Source organism: Miniopterus natalensis, chromosome 8 (genome assembly GCF_054644295.1).
Source record: "Miniopterus natalensis isolate mMinNat1 chromosome 8, mMinNat1.hap1, whole genome shotgun sequence".
In the NCBI taxonomy this organism is placed as follows: Eukaryota; Metazoa; Chordata; class Mammalia; order Chiroptera; family Miniopteridae; genus Miniopterus; species Miniopterus natalensis.
This window is the reverse complement of record NC_142088.1, coordinates 64192398-64209201: the sequence shown is the minus strand read 5'-3', so window position 1 is coordinate 64209201 and position 16804 is coordinate 64192398. Positions and strand designations below refer to the sequence as shown.

The window sequence follows — 16804 nt, the reverse complement described above, 5'->3', positions numbered from 1 at the left end:
GTCTGGGGTGGGACAGAAGCTGGGTGGAGGTGGGCAATGGGGGAAAATGTGGGACACCTGTAATACTATCAACAATAAAGATTTTTTTAAAAAGAATTGACATAAAGAATATTAAAGGAAATTTTCAGTAAATGTCTAGAGATTTCACGCTATTCCATTAGTAAAGAGATAAACTGGAAAGTTTGAATTTAGAATAATAAGAAATATTAAATGTCCCGGTATGAATTATCACAATGATGGCATTCTCCAAAAGTGAAAATACGCCCATGAGTACAGGGAGAAAGCTGCTGCAGCAACTCCCTTTATAGTCAGAAACAGAAATTACAGGGAGGAGTATGTGATCATATAGGAAGGTGATCAGGGCAACATTAAATGGCTTATTTCTTGGTCCAGGTTTGGTTTAAAAAAAGAAAGTGTGGTGAACAGAACTAACTGAAGATTGAAGTGAGAAGTGTAGGAGAGTTATAATGCAGGTAAAGAAAAAACAGACTGATAGATCATGCTAGATGCAAGGTAACCGAGACTGTGTTTAAAGGGAAGGAACAGGAGGTTCAAGGGCTGTAGGTAGAGCAGTGCTAAGGAGTGATCAGATCCAGGCTATTGCCAAGCTTTAGTGGAAGGTGAAAACAGCACAATAGAGTCAAAGCGTTATTGAAAATTGTGAGAAGATTGATAAGTGCATGAAAACATCAATAATACTTCTGTCCTCATCAGGAAAGATTGTATGAAAGGGAAAGAAAGGAAGAAGGAAGACCGTCAGGTTTAAATTGCCAAAGGAAATGGAGGGGAACCATGGCATATAGTATATTGGTTAACACTTAGATTTATCAGCATGTCAGTAAACATCGAACTACACACTGCAAATTCTACTTTGTAGAAATCTAAAAGAGTTAATGAGCCTTGCAGCAGCTAACATTAATTTGAACATAACATGAAATATTTTGAGAATGTTATTCTGCAAGAATGACAGTCTAAGCAGCATACTATGTTATAGTAGGTGTTGCAAAGAAGGCTAACGGTAAACATTTTTGAAATATAATCTACTTACTTATCTTTATTTATGCCACTTTTAAAGCTGTATAATTAAAATTCTATTAAGGAAAAAACTGCCCCAAGAAGTATATTACATAATAGTTTGTTTTAGAGTAAATTCTTTTGACATTCTTCCCCCACCCCCTCCGTATCTCCCTCTCTCCCTCCCACTCACTTTCTACCCGCCCTCTCTGTCAGAATTTTTAACTACATATATTATACTAAATAGCTCAGAATAGCAAGTTGAATATGCAGATAATACATCTTGATTTCTTATAAACTTCTAGACTAGGTATTAAAATATATACACAGCATACACACACACACACACACACACACACACACACACACACACACACACATATAATGTTATGTATTCTTGCATCAGAAACCTAAAAAACTGAGCACATTTTAGCAGGTACATGAAATTGAAATATCTTGCCCCTTCAAACAATAACAGGCAATTTCACTGCTACAAATTATAACTATCCTTCAAGAGGAAACTTGGATTCACTGTGTCCTTGCCTATTTCAACAGGTGCTCTACTGTTTTCTTAAGAATTTTGAATTCATCATCCTGACCCTCATAGGCCTATTTATAATTCACAGTACATTGATTTCATCTGCTGAACTATGCCATAAATCTCTCAAAAGGAAAGGGAGGTTCTAATGTGTATACTTTCTTTTATTACTTCCTGTGAAAAATGCCTCTTCCAACAGTACATCACAGACTTTTTTCCTTAGTTGTCATTTACAACTTCCCCATTCAACTCAAAACTACAAAAGATACAAAGAAACAAAAAACACACAACATTTTTCATTCACACTGATTACATAAAAATGTTAGGCAATTAAAGTGGCTTAATAGCAGCTAACCATGAGGGACTTGTTAAAAAAAGTTAGCATTATTTGAACTAAATCTGAAAAAGTTTATACTCTTGATGGTGACAGAATCAATTCAGTGCCATTAAATCCACTAACATATCCATGGTTTTGTCATATCTTTTCCCTACTAGAAAATTCCTATCTCATTTTATTTCTTCACCATCAAATAGAGATTGACATATATAGCTCATGTGTAAAGCCAGATATGATTGTCATAGCTCACTACTGGTTATCAAGAAGCATTATAGGAGGTTGGAGATATAAGCTAATGATCACTTATAAAAGTGTTGGTTACAGAAATTGAAACTTCTTCCACTTCATGAATGTGTGCAGCCCTTTTGCAGGCCCTCCCATCAATGTGAGTCTATTCCTTCATTCCTTAAATCTGGACTTGGCCATGTGATTTGCCTTAGCCAAAGAGACATTAGTAAAAATGGCTTGTAAAATGTTTTCATATTGGGGCCGACTCTTCCTTGGAAGCCTGAGACCATGCCAAGACAACCTGTTGCGTAATGAGAGATATGAGGCCCAGTAACTCAGAACATGGGCTGGCAGACACGTGAGGGAGGCCATCCTTCAAAACCAGCTACCATCTGGTCTGCTAGCTGGCTAGAGATCTGAGGAGCTGACACAGACCAGAAGAACCCCCGAGCTACCCCATACAACAGTGGGATAAATAAGCAGTTGTTGTTTTAAGACATTGAATTCTGGGATGCTTTATTATGAAAATAAAGCTAATTGATACAAACTAAACTCTCAACTTCTAGACTAGGGATTAAAAATAAATAAATAAATAAATAAATAAATAAATAAATAAATAAATAAGTGTATATATATATACACACAGTATATCTATATTCAATTAACTTTAAACTGACGTTTAATACTGACATAAATGGCTCTGATCAGGGATTAGTCATCTTATGATCCTCACTTACCTATTGGGAACTTAATTCATATCTGAATCACTCTCTGTCTCCTTTCTGTTTTTTTAAATATATGTCTTTATTGATTTCAGGGAGAGGAAGGGTCAGAGAGAGAGAGAAGCATCAATGATGAGAGAGTCCTTGATCAGCTGCCTCCCACACGCCCCCACTGGGGATCGAGCCCGCAACCCGGGCATGTGCCCTGATGGGGAATCGAACGGCCATCTCCTGGATCCTAGGTTGATGCTCAACCGCAGAGCCACACCAGATGTGTCTTCTTTCCATTCTTAATCAGACTCACGAACTATAACAATTATAGAGCTCTCCATAGAGTTCTTAGTGAAGTTTAAGTTTTATAGTAAACATTGGCCCTAACTGTCTTCCACATGGGCATGATCCAGCAGCTTTTGACTCTACAAACAGAAATCTTATCAGGCCCTGTAACACGATCTGCTGGGCCAGCCCCCTAAGCCTGAACACTTCTGCGGAAAACTGCGCAGCCTCCTGTCTCAACAAGGCTGTAATGATCAGCAACGGGAATCTTAAGATTTGCCCACATTGCCTTCTGCTTCTCCTACTGGTGTCAGCTATTCGGATACACATATAAAGTAATGGGCAGCTTTGAGTCTGAATAATTCTAATACTGACAACTGAAGACTCCTTGTCAATTCTGTGCCTCCCAGACCTGAACCACACATCTCAGAGTGACTTTGCAGAACTTCAGTAGAATGTTGTTTTTAGATTCCACATTCAGTATTTGTCTTTATCTTCTACTACCCTGGAGGTACCGCACTGTCACAAATGGCAGAATTTCATTCTCTATTAAATGGCTGAATTTAATAAAGAATGGCTGAATACAATTTCTTTACCCATTCATCCACCAGTGTACACTTAGGCTGTTTCCACACCTTGGCTATAGTTAATAAGGCTGCAGTAAACATGGGGGTGCATACATCTTTTCAAGTTAGTGTTCTCATTTTCTTAGGATAAATACCCAGAAGTGGAATTGCTGGATAACACTATAGTTCTATTTTTAAATTTTTGAGGAACATCCCTACTGTTTTCAATCGTGGCTGCATGAATTTACATGCCTATCATCAGTACACAGCGTTCCCTTCCTACACTCCAAGCCAACGCTTCTAATTTCTTGTCTCTTTTGATAATAGCCATCTAAGAGGTATAAGGTGATAGCTCATTGTGGTTTTGATGTGTATTTCTCTGAAGATTAAAGATGTCGATCATCTTTTCATCTACATGTTGGTCATCTGCATGCCTTCTTTGGAGAAAATGTCTATTCAGATTTTCTACCTATTTTTTAATTGAATTGTTTGTGTTTTTTTGTTATTGAGTTGTATGAGTTCTTGATATATTTTGGATATTAACCTTTTATCAGGTATATGATTTGCAATTATTTTCTCCCAATCGGTAGGTCACTTTTTTAATTTTGTTGATCGTTTTATTTTCTGTGCAAAACCTTTTCAGTTTTATGTAGTCCCACTTGTTTATCTTTGTTTTTGTTTTCATTGCCATTGGAGTCAGAATAAAAAAAAAAGTCATCACCAAGACATACGTCAAGGAGCTTACTGTCTATGTTTTCTTCTAGGAGATTTTTGGTTGCAGGGCTCACATTTAAGTAATCCACTTTGAGTTAATTTTTGTATATGGTGTAAGGTGGTGGTTGAGTTTCATTCTTTTGCATGTGGCTCTCCAGTTTTCCCAACACTATTTATTGAGTAGACTGTCCTTTCCCCACTGTATATTCATGGCTCTTTGGTCATAAATTAATTGGCCATATATTCATGGGTTTATTTCTGGGCTCTCTATTCTATTCCACTGATTAATGTGTCTGTTTTTATGCCAATACTATATACTGTATTGTGTATGTGTTTTTTTGTTAACATAATGTTCCTCACAAATTTTTCTTCTTTTCATATTAAGTAGCCTCTACCAGTGATTCTAATGTCTCTTTTTCAGGAATGTCACTGTGCTCTAGGAATCTGGTCTTGAGTGATGTTGTGGAGTAACAGAGGTTAGAACAATCATGACTGAGAAGGGGATCAGAATATGCCATCCCAAAATATGCCACTTTGTCGTAAGGATTATTTTTAGCTAAAAGCAATGAGAAACAGCAAATGGAGGGAAAGCGCTCTACTCTCCCCCTATCGACCAAAAACAGGGCCTAAATTTCCCTTTGTGAAGGTGTCACCTCTTTCATACCAGGAAGAGAAGGATAATTATTATCGTCGGAGATGAAGAAAGCACCGAAAGAAATCTCCATAAACAACACTTACTAAATTAATATAGGAGAGGACCATGAGAACTATATGAATTAAAGTCAAACACAGTTAAATCAGGAGGCTGCTATGTGCTGCGTAACATGGAACTCTGCTGACTGAAGATGCAAGCAGACTATGAAGAGCTCCCAAAGAAAATTCCTGCCAAGATTGCTTAACAGCTACTCACCCATAATTACCCTTTACTCATGCCATAAAAGCAAAACACAAGGGCACAAAATATACCTTGTAAAAGTTAAAGTTAACTCCAACATTTTTTCCACTCCCTATTGCCCATACCAGCAATTTTCCATAGAAACTATAAACTAATATAAGCTCAATCTCTAGAAATAGTCGGGGTCTCCCTTCCTCCTCCTGTGAGGAGAGGCCCCTACTCTGTCTCTGGAGTGGCCTTTCTTGCTTATCCCCTCTACTCGACCAATCCTGCTTTCCCACTTTAACCTCTTGCCTGGCTTGCATCTTGAATTCTTTTTTACATGAAGTCAAGAACACTCTTAGCTCAGGGCTCAAGTCCCCACTAGGAACTCACCCCTACATCAGCAAAGTAACCCTTACCTTCCATTAGTTTCCCAATATATTTACTTTCCCACAATATGCTGCTTCTAGAAGCCCAAACTCCTTCCTTTTGTTTGTCTGTGCCTCTGCAATTTATCATCCTTTGTTAAAATTGCATATAAGCAAGCATCTGGGATTGTTTCTCTGAGTCTTCACTTCTTTTCTATGAAGGCCTCCATGTACATGTAAAATTAAAATTAAAAAAATATGAATGTCTTTTCTCCTCTTAAGCTATTATTCGTCAGTTTAATTCAAATTTCACTGACCAAAACTTAAGCGGGTAGAGTAAAATTTATTTCCTCCCCAGCCCTGCAATAGACCATCTTCTTCAAGAGATTCCAATACACTAAGAAATTTTGAATTTATGGAAACCATATTCACCACTACTTTACAACTTATAACTGAATGAGGGGAGTTTCCATGTCTTTTTTCCTTCATACTAATCACAACTCACTCAAGATTCTGCTCTCCATAATCAATGACCATGTTACGCTCTCTCTTCCATAAAAATTACCCCTTGCCTCACTACTTGCTGACTTCCTATGCACAAATTGCATCTCTTATTTTATCTTTTTCTTATCTTAGTAATTTCAATATCTAACAAAACAATGCTCCATTATAACTTTCCAATAGTTGCAATTATCTAAATAGGTAATCTGAACATTGCTATAGCTCACAGGTGGGGAATGTCAGGCCCAAGGGCCCTATACACCCAGTGAAATCATTTGCTCTGGCCCTGCCAAGGCAGCCACAGGTGGGACTCAAAATTCAATAAATCTAGGAGCATTTTTCATAGCTAATTTTTAAGTTGATAATTTTGTATGACCCGTGAATGATGTTATAAATATCCAAATGGCCCTTGGCAGAAAAAAAGTTCCCCACCCCTGAAAATGTATGAAAACTAAAAGTCATTTCCTTATTTTGTAAAATCTGAAAAATTGAATAGCCAAAATTTTTACATTTTGAGAATCAATGTCTGTATGATAATACCAGACAAATAAAAAATAAATACATTTTAAAAGGCGACTTTTTTTACCTTTGAAATAGCAAAAAAGAAAAATTAACAAAATCAAATGTATTTTTAGGCACTCACAAAAGGATATGGAACTAGCCAATTTAAAGGAAAAGAAAAAGACACTTCCAATGAAATATAATTTAAAAGCAAGGCATTGCCACAATAGTATTGGAAAATTTCTAAAAGTGTTATGAAACTATTAATTACATTTTTGGATTTGAACACAAATATGAGAATTATATCTTATAATTTATTGAAATTATCAAGCTGGATATGTGACAAAGGTCCCTGTCCATAAACCAGAAACAGGAGAAAAAGATAGGACGCCACCACTGTGTCCCTCAATTTGTGTTGCTAGTGCAATTTAAATTCTGAACATGCACATATATGAAATCATCCATAAATATGACAACCTAGAGAATAAAAAAGCAAGAATGTATATTTTAAAAATATATTGAACTCATTTAGAAAGGCTCAGTAGAATTTGAAAAAGCAAAAAGGATTGTGAAAGATATTAAATGTTGAAAGAAAACATTGAATAGTGGCAGATACAGCACAGGATGTACTGTATAAAGCTTGCTCTAAAATATCTATTTTTATATGAGTAAACATACAATTCGATGGTGAAACTCACTACTTACCAGGTAAATGTATATTAATATACGCTAACTTTTTTATGTATTAGATAGTCCTAAGATAAACATTAAAAAATCATTGTTGGCAAAATTATGGGAAAATAGGCCTTTTTATAGACAATTGATGAAAACATAAAATGATATAGTCTTTTTAGAGATTCATTCAACTATAAAAAATAAACAGTGACTTTGCAATTCTATTCCCAGGATTCTATGCTAAAATACATTACATGTGTGAATAAACATACTTATATGTGCAAATGTTCATTGTGACATTGTAGGTAATGATGAGGCACCAGAAACAGCCTAAATGTTTACCAATTAGAAGCGGTTACATAAATTACTGTAACCTTAGCATAGAATTAGGAACAGGCTTTCAAAAGAAGAAGAGACAGCCTTATGTACTGAAATTAAAACTTTTCAAGATATATTGTAAGTGGGGAAAAAGCAGCTGAATTATGCACATAAAATTATTCTATTTTTCTAATTGCAAATAATACACACACACATAAAGAAAATTCTGGAGGCATAATTGCCATCGATTATGAAGAAGTAACTGGAATCAATGTTGCACTGATGAGGCAGAATTTTCATTTTTAAATCCATATTATTTGAACACTTTACAATAAATTTGTAAAGTATTTTGCAATCTACAAAGTAACAAAGTTGATTGACCCTAGTATAGTGAAACTGGAAAAATAGGGAATATATAGAAATCCCATAAAGAAAGAAAAATGAGAGATTATGTAGAAAGAATATGAAGATCGTCTTCAGAAAAGCTGGAGGACAGGAAAGAGATCTCTCTATATTATATGGGCAATCCACACAATATTATGCTTGAGTAAATATTTAAAATATCTTAAAATATTAAATTATTTCTTTAATAACATTTTCCCATTAGGACTGTACATATATACTATATATATACACATATATACAAAAAGATCTTTTTGAGAAAACACTGAATATAATTAAACAGATATTCTTAAAGATATAATTTTACCCTCTGAAATAAAATTAGTAAATTTTGTACTGAAAATGATTTTCCATGGATTTTAACACACTTATTTATAATAAACATTATGAAAGAATATATTGAGAGTTCTATGATTAGAAACTAATAATCATAATATATATGCAGTATATACTAGCAGTTAATTGCTTCTTTGACTTTTGGGTAATTGGATAGTTCAGTTGCATTCATTCTTGAATATAAACTTTAGGAAAATGTAATTGCTACCTGGAATTACAACTCAAATATCTCTACTAATTGAAATTATATTCATTTCCATCAAAGTATTTAAAAATAAATTCTTGTACTTACTTTCAACAATTACTTGTCTGTCTTCCCAGTTGTCTTTAATAAGCTGTATATTTCCAAAGTGTGCATCACTGTAAAAGATTCGGTTGGTACCTCTTCTTTTTTGATTATAGTCAAAAGCCAAGGCTATGACATTCTTGAAATAATGTGGATTCTCATATGGCCTTATTGGTGAATTTAAATTGGTTTCATCAGAAAGATGTATACTTTTTAATATTGTTCTCCCTGAATACAGCAAATAGCCTTCATGTCTTAGGCAAGAAACTCCATCCTTGGCCAAATATCCATGGGCACAAGCACAAGTTCTCCGGGAATTTCCTCTATAAAGACAAAGTTGCTGACATCCACCATTGTCCTTGGCACAAACATTGGTCCCTATGGATGAAAAAAGGATAACACTCATACACACAAACACATATTAATGTTTTTTATTTGTTTGTTTGTTTAACAAATGTATTTTTCTAATACAAATATTGAATAATTAATATTGAATATTCTGGTGTTTTATTCTTAATTTTTAGACTGGGCATCAAAAAAAAATCACACTATACAGTACTGCGTTTTTTAATCACACAATTTTAAAATCTTTGACTTCTTATTTCAAAGATCACATCTTTCTGCTCCCCTCACCATTCAATAGAAGAATTTAAAATTTTCCCTAATCAGCTAGTTAAGTATATAACTCTTTTTTTAAATTTAACACTGAGAATATAATAAGTTACATGTACTCTAATCTTTGGCGTAAGTAACAGATTCATTCAAAACATGAACTGAATTCACAAAAAACATGCACTACTTTATGCTCTGTGTCTGCGAAGTATGTAAGATATCAAAGGAATTTATGGCTCCAATGTGCCTAACATCCTCAGAATATTGGGAATACATTTTTTACTCCAGGTTTGAGTGAGAATGTAATCTGTTAGTAAAATTTCTCAATCAGACTAATTCTTCCCTACGAATCCATCATCTTCTCCAAAATTGCTATACCTTCCTTTGATGTCAAGAAAATGAAATGCAATTTATTTTAATGAACATAAAAACAGACATTTTAATGGAGGCAATTTTTAAAAAAATATCCAAATCACTGTCATATCAGTTTCAAAATATACACCTTAAAGAAGTGATAACTTTGGACATATTTCACACTAACAGCAAACTTCTGGAGTCATAATTGCTTTATAGATTAAAATATAATAAAAAACAAACACTTTGGCTGTTTTTTACTTTCTAATGTCCCAATTATGCTTTGTATTTTTTATTGACTATGTGTACCTGTCAAGTTTTTTTTATTACTTAGCCCCAACTATACTGGACATGTCAGGCATATAATCTGTTCATATACATGTACATATGAACTAACATATATTTATTTCATTAGGCTACTACATGGCTTTTATGAGAAATTAGACCTCCCCAAAAAAGAGTTTTGATGATTTGAACTCAAATAATAATTAATCCCTTACCTAGTCTGATAAATGTTAAAAACAAATAAGAGAAAGAAATAGCATAAAATGTATTTATTATATGAGAATGCTGACCTTTCTCTCTTACTCGGTTAAAGACCTTAACCTCTTTCAGGTTGACTCCAAGACCCGTTCTCATGGTTATGGTTTCTGTGGCATCATTTTTGTGGCCCCTTCTGATGGACCCGTTGGCGTGTGCTCTGCCAAGAAGATGAACATACGTGATCATTGCTCTTTACTTCAAATCAAGCCAGCTATTTATGCTCAAAATAACACCCCAGCAAAAAGGGAAAAAAACAACTTTTAGACTGTGACATTGAAACGGATAGAAAGAGTGCCAGCTTTTCCTGTGAAAACTGCATGGTTTCATGAGATCCTTTTCATGACCTTGCTAAGGAATGACTAATCCTACAAGGGTAAAGCAACTAACAGGCACTGAAATAACATTTTCAGACTCAAACACTCTTGAAAAAATAAATTACCTGTCAGACCAGTAGATGTAAGCCCCAAAGACTGCAACTGAAAACATATCCACATTGCTCCCTGACAGCACCACCTCGCGACTCCCTCCAGTCTCAAGGTCGATTCTTTCGATTTTGTCTGTACGAGCATCACACCAATACAATTTATTTTCCTAAAGATCAGTTGAAAAGTAAAATTACAATCTGTGTTTGATTGTTTTATTAAGAAAATGAGAGAAAACTAAGAGAAGACTAAATTAAGTTGGAAGTTAATACACTCTAAATATTTAAGAAAGGAAATCCAACAGACCTCATAGTCAATAGAGATGCCATTAGGCCATGCGATTCCCATGCTTACGAGGACCACCTTCCCTGAGCCATCTAAGCGAGCCTTTCCAATGCACGGCATCTGTCCCCATTCAGTCCAGAACAAGTAGCTGAAATTAAATTGTTGATTTATATTAATATGCAGATAAACACAAAAAGACATATTAAAAATAACAGTAACATTCATACTAGAAAATCAAAAATAATACATTCCAGAAATCAATATACATGTGCTTTTGATTGCTACTAAATATTTTTATTATGAAAATTTTGTAGCCATTCATAGAATGTGTGCAGATGAATTCAAAATCCTACCAAAATGCCTTTGGTCCATGCCACCCTCTATCTGAAATTCTCTTTGCAACCTGCTTGCCTAATTTGCTCTTTTTCATATCTCAAATATCATTTCCTTTAAGAAAACTTCAGTGTTCTGATTATAGCACCATGTAATCTGCTTTATAACATGGATGAGAATGGCAAATTTAAACTTGTATTTCTTTCGTATTATTTTTATTAATTTTTTTGCCACCATCAGCTCAATGAAGCCAATGAACTTTTCTCTTTTTTATTTACTATTACACCTATAGCACTAGGTAAATGGAATATTTATTAAAATAAAAATTAGTTGTAGGTAAACATTTAATTTATGAAAAAATATATGAATGCATCATAACTTTCAATTCTGTCCACTGATAAGTGTAATTATTCTAATTTAAATTTTTAAAATTATATTGTGAAGCCATCTTAAAACATAGATTTATACAAAAGCAGGCATTTCTATTTTAGCAATTTTATAATACAAAATGTAATGTGGAAAAAAATAAAATATAGAAAGAAAATCCAAAGCATGTTGCAATAAAACAATGTCAAAAAATAAAATGTAGGAAAACACAAGGTATATAATCAATGTTTTCTTTACTCAGTCATTCATCAAATACAATATTTATATTACAATACAGAAATTCATGCTTTCAGATAAAAAAGATCCATCCTTTTGAAATTATGTCAACTGAAGTTTTTATACAGCTGTTAGATACTAGCAATAATTAAAGTTGAGAAAAATATGGCAACTATTAATTCAGGTAAAAATGGGAGTGTATTATGTTCATATTTGAATACATATATATGACATTTCATCTACAACAGAAGAAAATGAGATTTCATGTAGAAAAATCAAAGGCTACATTCATATTTATATCCACTAAATGCAGTAATTATTAATCTATGGAAAAAGACAAACAATATGAACATATATGTATTCTCTTTATGTGTATTGTTTTGACTTATTTTAAAAGTTGATTTTTTTCCAGAAAATTCTGTATAAAATAAATATGTTGGAATTTTATAACCAGACAAAAAAGAGGTATGGCTAGAATCCCAAGCATATAGATTTTAAAGACAGTTTCATTCATTTTTTTTAATATATCTTTATTGATATCAGAGAGAGGAAGAGAGAGGGAGAGAAATAAAAACATCAGTAATGAGAGAGTCATTGATCAGCTGCCTCCTGCACGCCCCTTGCTGGGGATCGAGCCCGCAACCCGGGCATGTGCCCTAACTGGGAACTGAACCGGATTCTCCTGGATCCTAGGTCGATGCTCAACTGCTTAGCTATGCCCAGCAGGGCAAGATAGTTTCATTCTTATTTACAAAGTCTAAAAATCAGAAAGGGAAAATTTTATAGCAAGAAATTCAACTAATATTTTACTTGTTAAATCTAGGATGAAGCAGACATAAAAATATCTCTACTTGTATTAAAATTAAGATTTTTAAAAGTTTAAGGGAGACTCATTATATTAAAAAAATAAAAATAAAATAACTATTTAAATGGAAGGTCAAATGTGTTGTTCCACTTAACATTCTAAAGGCAAATTTTAACATTAACAATGCTCTTAAGATGACTAGCCAGTCATCGTGTTAAAATGTCAGGTACTGTTATACTGTGAAGGAGGCATTTGGAAGCCAGGATAGGCATGTGATTACCTATTCAATCTAATTCTTGTCATCTATTTTCACATACTAAAAAGTCCCAATATAGAAGGGAATATGTATAATAAGCCTTTTATTTAATATTCTGCTTTCAAATGAGCTAAATGAGTAATAAAAATATTATTTTGAGTAAGCAGGCTGATTCATCTATTTAACTTATTTAACCCTAATTTTCAGAGCTATACAAATTGCAGCTCAGGATGTTAACAATCCCCAGTCACACAGCTGATAAGGGTCCATGCCAGGAACAGCACTTGGGTTTTACAGGCCCGTACTATCCTCTCTATGATATGTTGTGTCACCAACAGTATAATAATCTTTTATCAAATTCTATTCTTCTTTAGGTATAAAAAGTATAACAAAGATCTCCACACTTAAAAACAAAAAAACAAAATATGAAAAAGCCATTAGTATTGAGGAACAAGTCTTTCTCTTTTTTCCCAAGTAGTCCCTATTCATTTAAAATTGGCAATATATCCATGTAGAGGGCTTGGATAAATGGCAATTTATAATGATAAATTAATAAGGTTAAAAATTGTTCAAAATAAAATTATCTTGAATACAGATTTTACTCAAACTTTCAGTAGTGATTTGATAAACTATCATAATATATGAAGCCAAATCTGACTGCAAGAATCACTTTTATGGCTAAATCATTTATCAGCTTAATAAAAGATTGTACACTGACCAAAATTAAGCAACATTTGATAAATGTCAGACAAAAAGTTATTTTTTTGCTCCATAAACTGAAATTAAAAATAAAGGATTGAATAGAATTAACACTATGAGAGCCTTTGGGGATTATAAACTAAATTTAGAGAAAGAACACTCTCTAAGTGTAAAAAACTGCAGGGAGAAACATGAATAATTTAAGAGAGTAATTTACATAAACACACTTGAGATATTTTTAATGAACATAGAGTCTTCGTATCAAAGTGTGATCTTTGGCAATGGGAAGAAATGAAAAAAATCCTTATCTTTGGTTTTTGAGACTCATGGAAATTAACATCAATGATGGTATTATATATTGATGTTTTCCCTATTTTAGTCCAAATTTTGTTGTAAACTTTGTTGGATTGTATAATATAGCCAACAAAATTGCCTTTAGAGCACTAGCTTGGTAAATCTAGCCCTGAAATTCTCAAAATTATCAAAATCAGTTACTATGTGATATCATTGAATTTTCTCTGGATAATAATTTGTCCCAAACTGAAAATTTCCTTATGTACAGAATTAAAATATGCAAAATTTAAAAAAGAACATTCAAAAGTCCTTTGAAAGATTATAGAAATACTATGAGAAATCATCATAACACAAATATCCCTATTGTCTTCATTAGACACAGAAGTTCTTGGCAGAGAAAGTGCAATGGATACATAGCATGAGTTAATTTCCAATTAATTACTGACATTTGGACAAGTAAAAGACTGCATTTGGTTGCACTGGAGTTGCTCCCAAAGGCCTAGCATACACTTTCTGGTCTCCAAAAGTTTATTGAATTTATCATACAACAATTATATTGGTGTCAGAATTAGTTCACACATCAGTTCACTTAAAAAGGAAAACAAATCATTTTTATGTCATAATTAGTTATATTCAAACTGAAAAACATATATTCAAGGCATTATAAGTGTCCTTGAATAATTTCAAATAAGCTATTTTGTGCGAAATAAGGCTATGTGAGAACAAAGTTCCGACTCTGGTGGGGGAGGGGGGGAGGTAAAGAAGTGTAAGGCAAGAAAAGAAAGTATGAAAACACCTAAATTGTTAAAAGATGCCCTGGCTGAGGAGCTCAGCTGGTTAGAGCGAGGTTGTGGGTTCAGTCCCTGGTCAGGGCACATGCAAAGATCAACCAATGAGTGCGTAAATAAGTGGACCAACAAATTGATGTTTCCCTCTCTCTCTAAAACAATTTTTAAAATAAATTAATAAAAGTTTAAAAAAAAAGTAAATTAAAAATATGAATAGCCCTGGCTGTTGTGGTCCAGTGGTTGGAGCGTCGGCCTGTGCGTTGAAGGGTAACAGGTTCAACTCCCCGTCAAGGGCATGTTCTTGGGTTACAGGTTCGTTCCCCAGCCCCGATGGGGCACATTCGAGAGGCAACCAATCCATGTGTTTCTCTCACATCGATGTTTCCTCTTTCTTGCTCTCCTCCCCAACCCTACTTCCAAGCTCTCTAAAAATCAATGAAAAAAATATCTAAAAATATCCTCAGGTGAGTATTAGCTAAAAATAAAAACAGACATAAATAAATAAATAAATAAATAGATAAATAAATAATAAATAAATAAATAAATAAATAAATAAATAAATAAATAAATAAATAAAGTTTAAAAAATAGCATTAAATGTGGTTCTTATATTTTACGTATATAAACAAGAGTGAAAACCAACTAATTTGAATCAATTATTTTCTTTGAATATAAGATTCTCTTTATAGGCTGCTAAACTGTTTCCCTGGAGACAGATCCAGGTTGCAATTTTTACAATAAACTTGCCATTTCTTCCCATTCCTATTCCTTCTCTAAGAGGGCATGATTTAGAAATGTTATCAGATACATTAGAGAAAACCTGAGATAACTAAAAATGTACATGCTGGCACAAAAAAAGATCGTAATTCCCTTATGTAGACAGTTGCTTCGTGAGGAAGAAAACCAAGAATGTCATCCTGTCCTCTGCTAGACTGGGGGTTAACCATGTGTTAATATATTTTCAAAAAGTAACACAAACAAAACAAAACAAAAGCTCTACAGATTAGCAATAGCAGCCAGACTGTATGTGAGCATCAGCTTTTTGATAAAACTTGCCTGTGATTTTCAATGTCTTAGCAGTTTCACTAGATCCACTTAAAACTTACACTAATTGAATACCTTGTAGACCAACATGTCAACCTCTCCATCTTTAGGGCACAAGCAAAATAATATAATATTGTAAATGTTTCAATACATTTTACGAACACATGAATTGATTTTCCTTCACCCCCTATGAAGACTGGTATGATGCAGAACCTTCTCTGTTTCTGTGAGAGCTTCTTTATATTTCCTTTTTTTCCTTGTATGTGCCATTTTGTTTTGAGAAAGTATTACATGCTAATCCCAAAACACTTTCAAATCCTGAATGTGTTATTGCACAGAGGCTCCTGCAATATACAAAGAACTCAACCACAGAGAGCAGAACACTTTGCTAAAGAGAAGAGAGTCTAGAGACAGTACTTTTCCTTTTTGTTGTTATTGTTGTTGGTACTTTGGTGGAAGATTCTCAAATATATTCTTTCATTTCAGTCATGTACTCATTCAACAAACACAGGGCATCCCCCAAAAAAGTCTACACACTTTAACAGCTGATAGCTCAGTTTTGAAAATGAAGTGTATTTTAATAAACACTCCCTTGATAATTATTCAAAGTGTGTGTATATATTTTGGGGGGGCACCCAATATTAAGTACCTATTATGTGCTAGGTGGTGATGATATGAAATAAATGGGACTTAGTGACCCTCATGTAGCTCACTGTTTAATGACAGAGGCAAAGGGGTACATAAAGAATTACCTGGAAAAAAAATGCTAACAGAAGTAAATTTGGTAGTTGTATATCTCTGGAAGTCATTAAAATAAAGACTTCAACAATGAAAATGTAGAAGTGCTATGATAAGAGAAGTTGTCACTCCTACAAACAGCTCCAGAAAGAAACTTTTCTTTTGAACCAAAATAAAGATACAGGGCATCTGAGTTGTTCTCTCTTTCTGTTTAAACTTAAATTATTTGTAAATTATTTGTTTTACAGTTGTTATTCTGGTGTTTGTTTTCCTTAAGTTTTACATAAGATTCCTTCTTGATTCACTATTTTGTGATAGAAAGTAACTATATAAAACAATTGTTTTTTATGTAAAGCAAACAAAAAAAAAT

At 33.5% G+C, this 16804-nt stretch overlaps 1 protein-coding gene across 1 annotated transcript in view; it reads right to left on the bottom strand.

Annotated features, from left to right (window-relative positions):
* Nucleotides 1-16804, bottom strand: part of LRP1B (LDL receptor related protein 1B) — a 1257096-nt gene that overhangs the window by 346923 nt on the left and 893369 nt on the right. Inside the window, exons 37-40 of the mRNA XM_087819400.1 lie at nucleotides 10897-11023; nucleotides 10608-10759; nucleotides 10201-10325; nucleotides 8666-9037 (exon numbers count right to left, since the gene is read on the bottom strand). Coding sequence (XP_087675526.1) covers nucleotides 8666-9037; nucleotides 10201-10325; nucleotides 10608-10759; nucleotides 10897-11023 — 776 coding nt within the window. The remainder of the gene's footprint in view (nucleotides 1-8665; nucleotides 9038-10200; nucleotides 10326-10607; nucleotides 10760-10896; nucleotides 11024-16804) is intronic.